This window comes from Ostrinia nubilalis, chromosome 20 (assembly GCF_963855985.1).
Source record: "Ostrinia nubilalis chromosome 20, ilOstNubi1.1, whole genome shotgun sequence".
Lineage (NCBI taxonomy): Eukaryota > Metazoa > Arthropoda > Insecta > Lepidoptera > Crambidae > Ostrinia > Ostrinia nubilalis.
Window position 1 is genome coordinate 3,371,108 of NC_087107.1, and position 16,350 is coordinate 3,387,457.

At 33.8% G+C, this 16,350-nt stretch overlaps 2 protein-coding genes across 3 annotated transcripts in view; both read right to left on the minus strand.

Annotated features, from left to right (window-relative positions):
- Positions 1–1,694: 1,694 nt before the first annotated feature.
- LOC135081466 (homeobox protein Nkx-6.2) overlaps positions 1,695–16,350 on the minus strand; it is a 73,872-nt gene continuing 59,216 nt past the window's right edge. For both annotated transcript variants that reach the window (XM_063976168.1, XM_063976167.1), the window contains one exon: positions 1,695–2,943. In XM_063976168.1, the coding sequence (XP_063832238.1) occupies positions 2,734–2,943 (210 nt within the window). In that variant the 3' untranslated portion in view covers positions 1,695–2,733. The remainder of the gene's footprint in view (positions 2,944–16,350) is intronic.
- Positions 12,842–14,367, minus strand: LOC135081465 (uncharacterized). The gene is made up of 2 exons (XM_063976166.1): positions 14,142–14,367; positions 12,842–14,055 (listed from the first exon to the last, which is right to left on the minus strand). Exon 2 carries the CDS (start codon positions 13,974–13,976, stop codon positions 12,876–12,878), a length of 1,101 nt encoding a protein of 366 aa, XP_063832236.1. The 5' UTR covers positions 13,977–14,055; positions 14,142–14,367; the 3' UTR covers positions 12,842–12,875.

The window sequence follows — 16,350 nt, forward strand, 5'->3', positions numbered from 1 at the left end:
ACTTATCCGCAGTATCAGTCAACATCCTTCTTAAACTTTTCTCTATATGACATTTTTTGAATTTAATAAACCATTTCTTTTCGTATAAGAGCAACATAAATAATCTAATAAAATTCAGTCGATTAAAGATAAAAATAAAACGCTTTGCCACCGCATGTAAATAACGCGAGCGCATAATTATCCTCCCCTTTAAACACCTACGCTTCAAACTACCCACGATTCCTCCTATTCCGTCACAGAATAAAAATTAGGTAGCCCCTAGCCGCAACAAATGAAAGAATATTACCCTTGCATCCCCTCCTTGTATACCCCTCTCTATCACTTGCATCCTCTCTTTCTAAAACGATGTTTTACATGTTACAAGAAGCCGCATTACAAGGTGTCCTCAACACTGAAAATTATACTTAGATGTTGCATCTTAAGGTAGCTTTCAGTTTGGAGGTCTGGTTGCTATAGAGACGGAGGGTGATTCTTGCGATTTTTGCCTTAAAGCCTCATAGCTTCAAAGGTTTCCATTCAATGCGAGGGTATACCTACAGTAATAAATATCGACGCGAAAGAATTGCGCTGGAGCGTCCCGTTTGACAGTTTTGAGAAGATAGCGCCGAAATATTGGGGTCCGAATGCTCCTTATCAAGTTCCGCGTGGTTTTTGATGTCTAGTGAATTTTGCGGGATGAGATTTTTGAGTGGAAATCTTTAACTGATTGTGGTGCCATCAGTTCCCAATATCTGGGAATGAGTAGTTAGTTACATTTATTGTTTATTGACTAAGGTCTTCCAACAAGTGTATTATAAAGTCAACTTTGTTATGTCAGTTTTTTGCTACAGACGTTCTTGCCTTACTTTTCATTGTATTAGTTTCAGGCTGATGTCAGACTTCATGAGCCATCTAGGCGTCTGAAATGAGTCAATCAGAATTCGTAATAGCTTTTTAAACTCATAAATTATGGTAGCATATTCAACTTGACTCAAGTCTGTAACCTAATGAAGCTGGGAACAAGCAAACAAAGTGACTATATTGAGTATGTAGTTATAAAGAAATCGAACTGAGAGCCTCTGAAAACTCAATGGATCAAGAGAGCTTTTTGCTCTACATATTATATTACCTCTACTTGTTGTCTCAGTAAAAAAAAAACTCATAAAACTCATTTATTTCTGTAAGTAGGCTTTATAAAAGCACTTTTACATGTCCCAGTATTAACCCTACAACTGCTTCAGGACAATAAATGGGCCAGTGCTGAGTATCTACTTTAGTTACTTTTGTCTTTTATTTTGCATTTTTGAACAAAAAACCGTGTTTTGTCATCATACAGAGGGATAAATAAAATGACATGCTATTTTTTCTAACCGTTTATTCCAACCACATAATGTAGATTTTCCACGCTTGTGATCTAAAATACTGGTTCGATCGAGATCTGGGTTTATACACTTTCATAAGCCTCCTATTTCAGATTTGTGCATAGATACATTTCTAAGCGATTCTGTATTTTTTGAAGCTCGTCGACTATTTTAACTTATGACAATATTAGGTTATCTTTCACACAATATTTTTATGGACATTAGGTATGGCACGTAAAAGGAAAATTTTGTTTATACCTTTTTATTTCTGGCTGACATTTCTAGCTTCCTATTTACATGTATAAAATTAGTTGAAGTAAACAATTTGAAAGTGTATACCTAGTATGTATACATTTTCGTGAAAGCCCAGAAAGTATATAAATATTTTTTATGATATAGAAATCACTGGTATTGTGTGAAAGAATTCATTAAAATCCATTTTGGCTTTTATAGTCAAATGTGCTCCAGAAAATTCTAAATACATTATTATATCGGATTAAAATTAAATTATTTAATATTTTGTGTAAACATTGGTTTTGTAAACAAAAAAGTTCTGGATCACATCTGACGTCAAATGACTACATTCTCGCGTGGTCTACACTACTCATAGTCTTAGTTACAATAATTAAATTCGTTTAAATATTTATTTACAATTTATCTTAAAATTTACAATATACATTACATATTGCATTGCTCCGATAGCGGCAACATTAATACACTCGTGAATTTCCATGAAATAGTGTTAAATATTTACAAAATATTACATAAAAATGTCGATTCGTAAACAATATTTTACAATATGAAGGTATTTTGAAAATTATACCTATTAATTTAAAGTGAGAATGAGAAAGTTTTAAAAGTAGTTTACATTTTGTAAACAAGAAAAAATATGATTAAAGAAAGAACGTTACGTTATTAATTTTGGAATAAAATATAATACTTTAAAATCTAAAACTACTGTTAGGAAAATTGGCACCGGGAGTTTAATGTTCATAATGTACAATATATTAAAATTACCACAAATTCATTAAAATAGTACCATGTAAAATCTAACGGTAATAAATTACTTAACGTATCACATGACTAACCGAACTATGTACAGTTAAAAGCTACATTATTCACATTAAAAATGATAATACGCGAAGTTGATCGGTTGTTCGTCAACATCGTTGTTCAAGTCTTGTTCACTGTCCACCTCACTCTGGTTCCGTTCGAACTTGTGCCAGTTCGAGAGATCGCAGGGCGCGTCGTCGTTTGTTTCTTTGCAGAACGCTTTTGGTACGACGTATTCGTTGAAGTAGTCGTATTTGACGTCGCTGACGCAGTTTTCGGTGACGTGTGGTTCGGCGCGCGCGCTGACGTGGTTAGCGTCGTCGCTCGCGCTTCCACACGATCACTGGCGGTGGTGGGGCATCTGATGTATGTGCTGGTGGTGCATGTCGAGTCGTGGTCGTTTGGCGTCGTCCTCGTCGCTACAAGCGTCGTTGTCGTGTTGTTCCTGGTCGTCGCACTCCTCGCCAAGCTCTTCTTGTTTGCGTTTCGCTGTCGCCATTTCAGCCGCGTGCTTTTTCCGCCATTTCGTTCTTCTGTTTTGGAACCATACCTGCGGACAAAGTTTGCGATTTAGTCAAAATTAACAAATATTGAGTTAGCTTGGTTAACTTTAACATTTTTATGTTGGAGAAACATAAATAAACAAGTGTTTGCAATGTATTCTCTCTGAAACCATATCAGTGAAAATAATTAATGGTTTAATTACAAAACAGTTAAAACATAAATTCCGAGCCTTTTCAAAATAATTTCCCAATAAATCTGATCATCTTGAAAGCACATTAATTGCTTTCTCAATTATGAAACTACGAAAACAGCACCATCTGTTTTACTAGTAAATATCTCTTAGAAGAGTTTCTTATAGGTCTTAACTAAAATTCCACTATCATTTAGCGCAAACAGAGGTGCTGGGACATCGCAAAGCGGTATTACGTATCTGAGAGCGCCACTAAATTTTCCTGTGTTTGCGTCCCAGAAAGCCAAATATAAAGAGAGGAACAAACAATTTTCAGCGCCATGTGAACCTAATCTGTACGGGCGACATCATAATGCCTCATTAAATACCGCCTTTTAAGTCGCAACGCAAACTTACAGCCGTCCCGTTCGCTCCGCCGGGATCTTGCTTCATTAGATAAGAACGGAGATAGTAGCCATGTTCTACGGTAATTAAGGGTCGTTTTGCAAATTACACGGTACTTAACCAGCCATATAACGGTCATTAATCAGAGAGCTGGGTGTTTCTTGTCTCGCTCGCTCTTGGGGGGTTGGTTTATGCTGCGTCCTTTTCGGTCGGGTCTTCCAGCGGTAGACAAGAGTTTAATTAGGTCATAAATACATTTTCATGATTAGAGCGCCGCTCAGTTGGTCGATGTTGAATATTTGGGCGATTACCTCGGGAGCAGATGTCGGTGTTATTAGAAAGGAATCTGGAGGTTAAAATTAGGTCGTCGGTCGTTACGCTGATAGCGTCGCAACTAAGGAACTGTAGAGCGGACAATTCACACTAGATTTATGGCTCAGTGAAGATGGTAAATGTTATAAACTAGCCTAGTTTCTGACTGTATTTGCAAATTCTCTCTAATCGCTCTATAAGGTTCTGATGTATTTAAACTTATTTAGCGTGTAGAATTTTTTAGCGGCTAACTGCAGTCTAGCTCAACATAAACGACTTGTAATAAAAATATTTTGCTGCACTCCAGCCACACAATGCTAATGCCAGCCGATGTAGAGTGGATAGGTAAGTAGAGTAGGTACAGTAGGAGGATTTCTCTTCAATAGAAAGTTCAAACTCAAATTGTTTATTGAGTACATAGGCCCTTTCCAGGGCACTTATACACGTCCCAAATATAGCTCGCCCTACCACCGCTTCGGAACAACATAATATGTACACAGTAGTGTCATAAATCCTGAAAATTTATTAAACTTATCTAAATCCAACATCATTAAATTTCTTATTAATGGAATGAAATTAATTTACAAACATAATGTATAGGGCCCCATGTATAGGGCAAAATAAAGTAGCAAAAGACGTCTAGCTCTAAGGACCCATGACCTCAAAAAATATGCAATCCCCGATTGACTGTAACTAACTAAAATTAGACACCTACTGATGGTATCTTTACTGCCTAATCACCTCATTTTACTATACTCAAATAACAGAAGCGCTTCCAAAAAGCGAACAAGCGAATTCTACGAGGTTCTGTTGTAGCGCGGGCCTTAACGATCCCTTGTAAATACGGCTTTATTAAATACTAGCTGACCCGGCGAACTTTGTTCCGCCTTAATGGCAATAAATAAGCAGACTTTTTTTTTATTTCGAACGGGATAAAAAGTATCCTATGTCCTTCTCCTGGCTCTAAACTACCTCCCTGACAATTTTCAGCTAAATCGGTTCAGCCGTTCTTGAGTTATAAGCGAAGTAACTAACACGACTTTCTTTTATATATATAGATTAGGTGCAGTGCTCATTGATGGGTTAAGCGGAGACAGAGATCTAACAACAGAAGATAATAACTAATAATAGGCGCTTCTTCTCAGCACTTGCCAAATGTTTGTCTCGAAGCACTGGTAGGGCAAAAAAAGAATGAGACATGTATAGGCTCCTTAAGAGCATTTGACGATTTTAAGTACTAATTTAATTAGTCTAAACAAATAAAGATAATTTTGATTTTGATATGATATAGTTTTTATCCCGGTTTTTGAAACAGGGACGTGCGCGATAAAGTTTTTCTGTGACAGACAAAATCCTAAAAAGGCGAAAAGCTAGTATAGGATAAAAAGAAAATATAATATTGAGAAAGATGCCTGCTGAAAATCAGCGTTGTGAGCTTTAATTTGAACTTTGTAGCTATTCATTTGTACTGTCATTTGCTAAAATATCTAGTCTAAAAACCTTTTGTCTTTGTTTTGCGATATCTATTTCAAACCGCTACCTCTACGCTCCATATCCACACCCCAACACAGGGATTAGTGTTGTAACAACGCCTGTAACGATATTCCGATGGCGGAACGGCGTGTATATTAATTAGGCCCACGATAAACACCAACAATATCGTAAATACGCGCAATAAGGAATCCGCCTTTACAGGCGTGTTGGCTTGTAAACGTTGGTGTAAATTGAGAGAGTTAATTGTCAGTTACAGGTTTGTAATGATTGGGTGTGATTATGAGTCATCAAAACGTGTAAGCTGTTGAATGTGATTGTATTGTACAGTTTTTTTTGGATGGAGTAAAGTGTTGTTTGTTGGCTAATTTGATAAGGCATAGAAGTTAAAACACGTTTTTACACAATTAGTTTATTTCATCCAAGCTTATTTGTCACAAAAATAGTATTATTTGCGGGTTTTCTTTTTATTTTAGCAATCTACAAGATTGCTTTTGTAGATTGCAATGTAATAGTAAAAATAATTTGTTTGTTAGTAATAAGTTTACTGTTTTTACAGTATAAAATTAACACATTAAAATTATCGAGGAAAAACTGATGAGAAAGAACGTCCCCAAATTAATTATCATAAAGCGAAAGACATTCCCGTCAAACTTCCAAAAAACCATAAACGTTGTGTACAGACAGACAGTATTAATAAATTCAGCGCAATATCGCGAGATGGCAATAAAAAATTGTGAGATTGTAACAAAACAAGACATCGTACGTTACACGCATTATCATTGCGCCATTTGCTTTTATTGCCAAGGAGTTGACGCGAAACAATGTTTTACGACGTTTTTCGATTTACGCGCTTTTTTCGATGAAATGTGTCACGTCACTAATCATGATCGACGAATTAGGGCAACGTTATACCTTAAAAATAAAACTGTATAAAAAAATAATGTGAAATATTAATTTGTTACTATGGCGGTGCTTTTAAATATAGATCAACGATAAAAAATATATAAATAAAAAGAGATAAATATTTATAGAAAAAAAAAGTTTGTTACTCGAACGCCGCATAAAATAATCGTCAAATCACAAATGACAGATATCCAAACCTATTGACAATAAAGACCAAGCTACACTATCAATTTTAGGTGGTTGCTAAATAAAGTCTTGACTAGTTTCGACGAAGACGGGCACGGGACATTGAATTTAAAATTTAATATCATGCAACAAGGAAACTCCCTTCCAAAGTCAGCCATGTTTTCTTATACGCTAAATCGTCGACAGTCTCGACTATCAAATGATGCCGAAGCCATCTCGTCCATTCGATAAATAATATACTTAAACAAGTTGGCACATTACCTCGAGGGCTCCCGTGCGTCGAACAAACACAGTGACGTATGTTTATTATTATATTTACGAGCAGCCTGAATAACTTGCGACCCTTTCACGCGACGCCAGAAATATTATGACTAGTATTATTATTTTGCAGTCTTCCTTTATGTCCTGACTTACCCGATTCCCCTCTATTCAATTACTTAAGTGCTCCGCGCGAAACCGCGAGAAATATGTATGTCTTGCTCTAACGTATTGCGGCGTCGCGCACTACACGAGAGGAGGGTCGGTAATTATGTGTATATCTATTATTTTTCACAAGAAATGTCTGTAATAGCCCGATGGGGATAATACGCTTTCAGTGGCAGCGAATAAAACCGTCTTCGTCTCCCACCATCTTGTTATTCGAATAATTAATTCGGATGAGTTGAATGTTGAGTATTATTTTTTATTGTGTTGTTGTTCGGCCATTGAATGGGAGTTGTTGAATTATGGTTATTAGAAAACAGTTGGGATACAGTGAGTGAAATGGACTCTGTATCTATGGAAAATTGACTTTGGACATTCGTTGCTTATAAAGAGTATATTGCTGGCTGATTATTTTATTCAGATATTTAATGTGCCTAGATGGTTCGATAGAAGTGTCTATTCGTATATATTATTAGAGTTTTTCTATTAAATCAATGTGAGAGTAAAGGCATAATTTTCCATTTGCCTCTGGTTAAATCAGAAAGAGTCGTGCTCCTAGAGTGGAGACCAAATTAATAATGATGATGATGACGATTAAATCAAAGATCTTGTCGTTTCAGCCAAATGACGTCCACTGCTAGACAACATCGCATCTGCGCTGCTCGCATCCAGGCTCTTCCCGAGACCTTTACCAGATCGTCGGTCCACCTAGTAGGAGGTCTGCCCACGCTATGTCTTCCAGCCCGTCTAAATCAAAGGTCTACTGCCTACCTATCTGAACTTAGATTTTCGTCAAATAAATCTTGTTTTTTATAGTTTGTTCTATTCATGACGTGCTATAAAATGATAACTGAGATGCTATACTAAACCCATTCTTCTTGGTTATCTTCAACCTTTTAGGGTAAAGTGGGAATATTTTCACCTATTATTAGGATCAAGATCCTCCTCAGCTGTCAATAAGGATGATAAATCAAACAACTCATCCCTCAGGATGGAACTTCAACCCAACAGACGTGACTTGATTTTGTACAATAATAAGTTTTGGGAAAATATGGGCGGTGTTCTTAATTTTAGGAAAATTTATTATGTTTTCTGTGAAAATAATTTAGAAGAAATACTTTTATTTCGTCTAATACTTTGCGATTTAAAAAGGCTTTTAGTTATGTCTTTATTCGAGGGAAATATAAAAAATATTGGTGACTTATTGCTATACAGAGAATCAGAAGAAAATAAAAGAGGAGTATGAAGATATAGACATTTTCTCACAGTGCAGCAGTGGAAAGCTTAAGAAAATTAGGCTTAGCTCTGTGGAAATGGCATCAAAAACGGGAATGAAATTTATCCCACACTGTGACTGCAGCATCTAAAAAACTTTTAAAAAGTCCCTCTCTACACTCTATATTCCATCTATCATTAGCTACATACCAAATCTCAAGTCCACAGATAAGGGCAGTCCAGATAGCACGTAACCCGATCATTAGGGCCGTGCACACGGGCATTAGCGCGACAAATCGCGGCGACTATTAACCGGGCAGAGGGTGCGATAAGTCGCGCGTGACAAATGACGCCTCTAATGATGTCGGGATTTGTGCCAGACGGACGGATTCAGGTGGGAAAAGGCGTAAGTTTAATTGCAAGTTTGTTTCTTTGGAATTAATGCTTGGAATGATATGGCAGAACAACTAATACAGAATCTTATAGTGTTCATCAGATTTTGATAGTTTGGACAATTTTAACTTATTTCATAAATATAACTAGGCAAAGTAAGTACCTACGAACGACGACACTATGGATAATATAATTATGTAGGTGATTTCCACTCTAGAGTTCATAATATGCGAACATCAAATCCCACAACCCGTCAGATCAGCGTAGTAGTGTAGGTCAAATCCTCCATTTGGCTCTGGTAAATTACCGAGAATCGTGGTCTTGTAGTGGAGACTAAATGAACTGATGCTGATGATGATGAACTTTACTGTTACTCAATAATCACACTAATTTCATAAGAGAATTAATTAAATGATCAGCCGTAATAACATTTGGTTAGCCACTAAAAGCAGCATTAAAATCATTTGGTTAGCCAACAAATACTTGGTTTGCAATAAAAAAAATCGTTCAGCGATCCTTGTGTCGCAAATAATCTTGATATTGTTCAGCAATTTAATCACAAAACAGGCAGCTTTAAATAACATGGGTTTGCGTAATAAACATTCATTTCATAATCACTCAATTGCTTACTGCTCGAATGCTATTGTGAACTGGTTCCATAATACTATTTATTATATTCACATTTGACCTTAATGTAAACCAATGTTAGTAACAATACAGTCTATAAGATAGATCACGCCTATTTAATAAGACACCTAGCTTATTACCTTTAACACTAAATTCAAACAAAGAGAGTTATTAATATTAAGCTTCCTAATAACCAAATGGCCCACGCTTCACATCATGGGAACCAATTGGCTTAGGAAAGCCAGACATATACCCATCAATTGGTAATTAAGGCCAGCGCCCTACGAGCAATGACGCTAATAACTAAATAATAATTATTAATATAAGACGTTTATAGGGAATTGTACAATTTAAAAGATTGTGTTGCTCTGAAAACAAAGGTTTTATTTATTTTGTTAATTAGCACTAATATACAATGTAATTTCACTGTTCAACTTAAAACTATTAACCTCACCTGAAAACAAAGAAACGACATTCAAAGTTTATTATTTAAATTGTCAATTCCTTTTTAAAATCTTTACAATAAATTATTTCTTGCAAATCACTTTATTTCCGATCTGACACATCAGTGTCATTTACGAAGCAAGTTTAATTTTATAATACTGACATTTTAGAAGATCGTGAATAATAAACAATAGTCGCGTTTACGAAGATAGTCAGTAATTAAGAAATTAGTTTCTTTACATCTCCGCCCCACGACAGAGAAAATTTTTGCTAAAATTTTCATTTACAATAAAGATTAATAAGCTAATACCTATGTTACTTAAACATTTATATATATATTATGTATCTATTTTATACTTATTTACTTAGTTTTTGTTGGTATTGGTATAATCTTTGAAATGTGAAAGAGGTTTGATTCTGTCTTTTTATGTCCTGAATCAATTTTGTATAATGAATTTGATATTTTTTCGATTATTTTAAAGGGACCAATTTTTAGTTCATCTAATTTTTTTCTATTGAGTTTATTTCCATTTTCAACATATACCATATCTCCTATGTGAAAATCTATTTGTATTCTATTTTTATCGAATAATTGTTTATTATATGTATGGTTTATTTTTGAATTTTCCAATGCTATTTTCCTATCCCTAATCCATTCATCTTCAGATATATCTTTTTTTAGTTCTTCTGGCAGTAATGAAATATTTGTACCGTCCAAAATGTATTTTGGTGCAAAACCTGTAACTGTATGTTCCGTGTTGTTATAATTTTCCACACAAATGTGTGCAGCAGTAGTCCAAGCTAATTTATTTTTTCTTTCATTTATTTTACATCTTATCTTATTTACAAGTGTTTGATTTAGTCTTTCGTTTAGACCATTAGAAAAGGGAGTATTTACTGCAGTGAAGATCATTTGTATTGATTTTTCATTTAAAAAAGTTTTAAATTCCTTAGAATTGATTCCCGGGTATTGGTCAGAGAGTAGAAACATAATTGAATCTGAATCTGGTACACTATTAATTAATTTTATGAAATCATTAGCATTTTGAGTTTTAGACGTAACAATATAAGCATATCGTGAAAAGTGGTCTACAAGAAGATGTAAATATTTTTTTGTTGATCGTGACCCTCCAAAACCTCCAATCGTGTCTATTGAGACTATTTCAAAAGGTTTTGTGGCCGGACCTAATTGTGACATTAAACCATAATTTTTTTGTCCTCTTGATTTATTTTTAATACATATATCACAAGTTTTACAACATTCTGTTATATTTTTTGTTAAGTTATTTGCTGTATATGACGTACTAATTATGTTTTGCATTTGTTTTACACCTAGATGACACATATTCTCATGAACTTTTTTTATTAATTCTTTGCTGTATTTTCCTGTTTTTTCCCTTTTTTGTAAAAGACATTATTTTTCAACACTAATTTTGTTTTATTATTTTGTATGTATTCATTATCTCCCTGATCTGTAATTATATCATTTAACGTTATCATATTTATAATTTTTAATTGTTCATCTGTATCCTCATTAGCATATAAAACTGGGTTCCTGCTTAAGCAATCTGCTTCTATATTTTCTTTCCCTGGTGCGTATTTAATTTTAAAATCATACTGTGACAAATAAAATGTTAATTCTCCTAATTCCTCATCTGTCCTCGACTTAATATTTAAATTTTCCAATGGTTTATGGTCTGAATATACAGTAAACGATTTACCTATTAGCCAATATTGCCAGTATCTAATGGCTTCTTTTATTGCTAAACATTCTAAATAAACTGCTTTCTTTTTCTTTTGTGTTTCATTTAGTTTTTTTGAAAAGTAAGCAACTGGTTTTTTATTTCCGTTCGGTTGTGTTTGTTTTAGCACTGCTCCAATACCATTTAAAGATGCGTCTGTATATATTTCAATTGGCAAATTTTGATCAAATATTTCTAATATAGGCTGTGAGCATAATAACTTTTTCACACTTTCAAATGATTGTTGACACTCTGCAGACCAAATAAATTTTTGATTTTTTCTTAGTAATTTATGTAGAGGTTCTAAAAGTATAGTACTATTTGGAATATATTCGTGGTAGAAGTTTACTTTTCCTAAAAATTGTCTGATATTTTTTTGTGATTTTGGTATTGGAAAATCTCTAATTGATATTAAATTATCTCTTATTGGGCGCACTGTATTGTTATGTATTATATGACCGAGGTATTTCACTGAATTTGAAGCAAATGTACATTTTGTAAATTTAAGTCTAAATCCCTCTGTTTTTATAGCATCTAATAATTGTGTAATATGTTCAATATGTTCTGAAAATGTTTTTGAAAATATTAAAATATCGTCTATGTAATTAACTGCAAAATCCGTGAGTTTATATCTCCTTAATATGTTACTAAGTATCCTTTGAAATATGGCTGGTGACGTCTTCAGACCGAAAGGTAAACACGTCCATTGAAAATGACCTTCTTGTGTCACAAACGCAGTTTTCTTTCTATCTTCAATTCTTAGCGGGATTGACCAAAATGCTGAGTTGATATCAAGTGTCGTAAAATATCTTGAGTTTCTTGTCTTAACTACTAGATCATCAATGACTGGAAATGGTTGAGCTTGTGGAACGACTATCTTATTCAGGTCTCTAAAGTCAATACATAATCTTGATTTTCTATTGTCTTCTTTTTTGAAAGCTAACGTTACTGGTGCTGCAAAAGGACTATAAGATTCTTCTATTAGCTTTTTGTCAAGAAGTTTTGCAACTTGTTCTTCTATTTCTTTTTTGTCCTCTACTGAACATCTATATGGCCTTTTGCTGCAGTATTTGTCCATTAGTAAATCAATGCGTGCTTCATATTTTTCTACTGTACCAATATCATATTTATCTTTTGCAAAGATTGATTTATATTTATCTATCAGTTTATGTATTTCTGCTTCTTGTTGTGTATTCAAATTTCCCATACTTATTTTGAAATCTTCTTCTTTTATATGTTCATTGAAATTCACCGAACCTGGGTTTTGGTATTCTTTATTTTCCTCTTTATCATTTCTAAATTCTTTTTCTTCTTTTATTTTCTCTTTCTTCTGTGTAATTTTCATATTCTCATCTTGAATCAATCGAAATTGCTGTATGAGATTTAATCCAATTAGGAAATCATATTTGAAATCTTCTCCGTCTATAATATAGACATCTGCATTATCTTCTATATCAAATATTTTTATTTTAATAGTTGTTAAGCCAATTGTCTTTTTAACACCATTAATCGTGATTAAACTATCTCTTTTTGAATCATCTTCTTCTTCTCCACTCCATCTTACTAATTTTGAGTTAATTATAGAAATATTTGAACCAGAATCATATATTCCGGATATTTCTAGTTGTGAATTTAATAATAGTTTGATTTTAATTAATGGTGTTACTACTCGTTTTTTTTTTCTTCATTACTTAGTTCCACATCTAATACTGTATTGTTTATGGTTCTACCACTATTTCTCTTTTGATTATATTCTTCTGTTTGTTTGAACCAGCATTTTTCTTCCGGATGAAATCGAGAACCTTTATTTAATTTTTCACATATCTTGCATGGTTTTTTTTCATTCTCCATCTTTCCTTTATATTCATAATTATTCTTTTCGTATGTATTCTTCCTGTAGTTGTTGTTGTATTTCTTTTTAATCAATGATTCATGTTTCCCTATTTCATTATAAAGGTTTTCCGTTGTTTTGATAGTTTCTTTATCAATTTTGTCCATTACATAATCTGGTAATCCTATGACAATAAGAGTTATCAGGGTTTTCGTGTCAATGTTCTTATTGGCCTCTAATAATAGCCTTTCCTTTTTTGTAGCATATTCTAATAAAGATCCACTCTGATATTTAAAAATAAATGCGTATTTAATTTGAGACCAACCTTTATTACCATAAGTTTCACAAAAGGCATTCTTCCATTTTGCCCAGTCAGAATTCATACTCATCTTTATTAGCATACTGGCATACCAATCCAAACATTGTTTTTCTAGGAGGTGTTTAAGAATCCCAATTTTCTCTTCATCGTGTCGAATTTGGAATCTTTCACATTCACTCTCGAAATCATTTATCCATTGGTCAGCGCTGGATGATTTGTTTGAAAATTTTTCGATTACAAACCGTTCTGCGGTTTTTCCTAGGTTTTTATTTTCTGACATACTAGAATTTTTATATGAAGCATTTGCCTCTCCTGTGGTCTCATCCAAATATTGGTTCCCAAATTGCACATTTTCACCCTCATCTAGATATGTTTTTCTCAGTTCCGTATTAAGAGGGATCCATAAGGATCGTGTCTGATGTCTCTTTTTAAGCGTATTCTTAATTTTCGTAAATAATTCCGTAGTTAATATGACATTGTGCTTACTTGCTGGTTTTAACTCGTCTGGAATCTCGTAAACACGGCCGTCTGGTGTCTCGATAGAGGTTATGCAGATCACATTGGTTTTTCCATCTGCCGACCCTTGAACTTCAAATTTAAATCGTAGTTTCTCCATATTTATCTTATTTCTAACTATAAATGTCGTTTTATAAGACGTTTATAGGGAATTGTACAATTTAAAAGATTGTGTTGCTCTGAAAACAAAGGTTTTATTTATTTTGTTAATTAGCACTAATATACAATGTAATTTCACTGTTCAACTTAAAACTATTAACCTCACCTGAAAACAAAGAAACGACATTCAAAGTTTATTATTTAAATTGTCAATTCCTTTTTAAAATCTTTACAATAAATTATTTCTTGCAAATCACTTTATTTCCGATCTGACACATCAGTGTCATTTACGAAGCAAGTTTAATTTTATAATACTGACATTTTAGAAGATCGTGAATAATAAACAATAGTCGCGTTTACGAAGATAGTCAGTAATTAAGAAACTAGTTTCTTTACATTAATAAGATTCACGCTTCAGTTGAGCGACGCTTAGGTGAGCAAGCGCCGGATTATTGCCTTTTGTATGGCAAGAATTGGTGGTTTAAGTGAGAAGAATAAAGCGGTAAAAGCATATTTATGCTATAGCTTATTCGATGCTTTATAAAACTGATTTTTTTGCTTCGATAGAATGAATGTTTGGGAACTTAGGTACAATGCTATATCAGCTATTTTAAATGATTGTTTTGTAATGTTTCAGCGATTTAATTAAGTTACTTATGTGGTAAAAGAGAACTCTACTCTTCTAAACTTCTAAAGAACTATTTAAATAGCGGTGAGTAAGTCAAATTGGTACGAGAGCTTCTTCATAAAATAGTTATCCAAATCTTCTATCAACGCACATCCCAAACCACTGGACGGATCGAGCTGAAATATGGCATGCAGGTAGATGTTATGACGTAGGCATCCGCTGAGAAGATTTTACGAAACTCCACCCCTAAGGGGGTAAAACGGGATCCACGCGTACGAAGTCGCGGGCGGTCGCTAGTATGGTTATAAATGCCCTCTACCTACTCCCAATCACACTCCAAATGAAGATTTGAGAAAAAAAATAGTTGTTTGACGAAAAACAACCAAAAGTTGTCATTTAGGAACGCTATAAAGATTTTGAATTTGAAAGTTTGGACATTCTTTAAACTTTTTAACACCCGCTAACTGCTTACAAACTGTACCTCTATAACGGCATTAGTGATTATGTTTTATAACTGCAATTAATATTGAATTTCGTGCGATTTCCTTGGAACTTGTTGGGCAATATTATTGAGTGTTGCCAGTTTCGCGGTTTCGCAACAGATTGATCTGAATTGAATGTGGATAATCTATCATTGTCAGTTAAATATTTACTGTTACACAATGGTTTAAACTTTAAACTACTGTAATACGCGTTAAGTATCTATGTATATTATTACGATTGTAGTGGTCATGATATTAATATTAATATTTCATTCGATTAGCGGTTGTGTGTATTGAAATTTAATTATACTGTTAATGTACTTTTTACTTCTAAATACAGTCAAAAGTTCGAGATACGATTGTCAGTGAGCCAATATAAATACAATCAAGTCACTTTGTGAATTTGTTCTATAGAACTATGTAGTTAAATTGTTATAAGTCTCATTAATTCTGAAAACTGTAGTTATCTATCTAAACTGTGGTAGTATCCTCAGTTGTAACAATGTGGGTTACTAACTAAAGAATACCTACCAGAAACTATCGTTCTCATAAATTTTAAAAAGCATAGGTACGAGTTAAACTACATTTAAATGTTTTTCACAAAATAGTCTGTTCTTCAATTCCAAACATATTTTCACCCATAACAAAGAATTAGTTTAGTAGTTTCCACCAAAACAAAGAAAACTGTCAGAACAGCACGCAAAATTCCCGCCAAAAAAAAGAAGCCGCATAAAGTTTAGTTTTAAAAAACCGCACGGCCATATTTCACAGACTTCGTAAATATTAATCAACGCAAATAGGAACGCATCCGGGAGATGAAAAACCATCCGATACGGTGTTGCCATTGCCAATTTATTTTTTTTAACTTTATTCGTTGGACAGTCGTTTTGAAGAATTTGTGGCCGATAGGTAAATTGGAATTGTTTGCTTGATCGATGGCCGTAGCACACTAATGGACCCAAAAAAACGTTTCATTTCATACAGGATACGTTTCGCCTGTTGATTGATGATTTTTAGATGTTAGTGCAGTGAACTAGAGCTGTTACATGCGCTTATTTTTAGTGCAGCGGGATCATTTGCGTAAATACAGCTCTAGTTTTGATGGATGGTCTAGTGTTTTGACTCACAGTTAAAAATATTATTTTGTTTATGGAATTAGTAGTTTTTTCAACCGTACTGCGGTACTGCATTTCCCTTTCATGATCTAATGTACAGTCAATAGCAAATCAGACTTATTTATGAAAACTGCATAATTTTGACATTCA

Coding starts and splice junctions, on each gene's coding strand:
- LOC135081465 (XM_063976166.1), bottom strand. CDS start 13,976: ATGGAGAAACTACGATTTAAATTTGAAGTTCAAGGGTCGGCAGATGGA.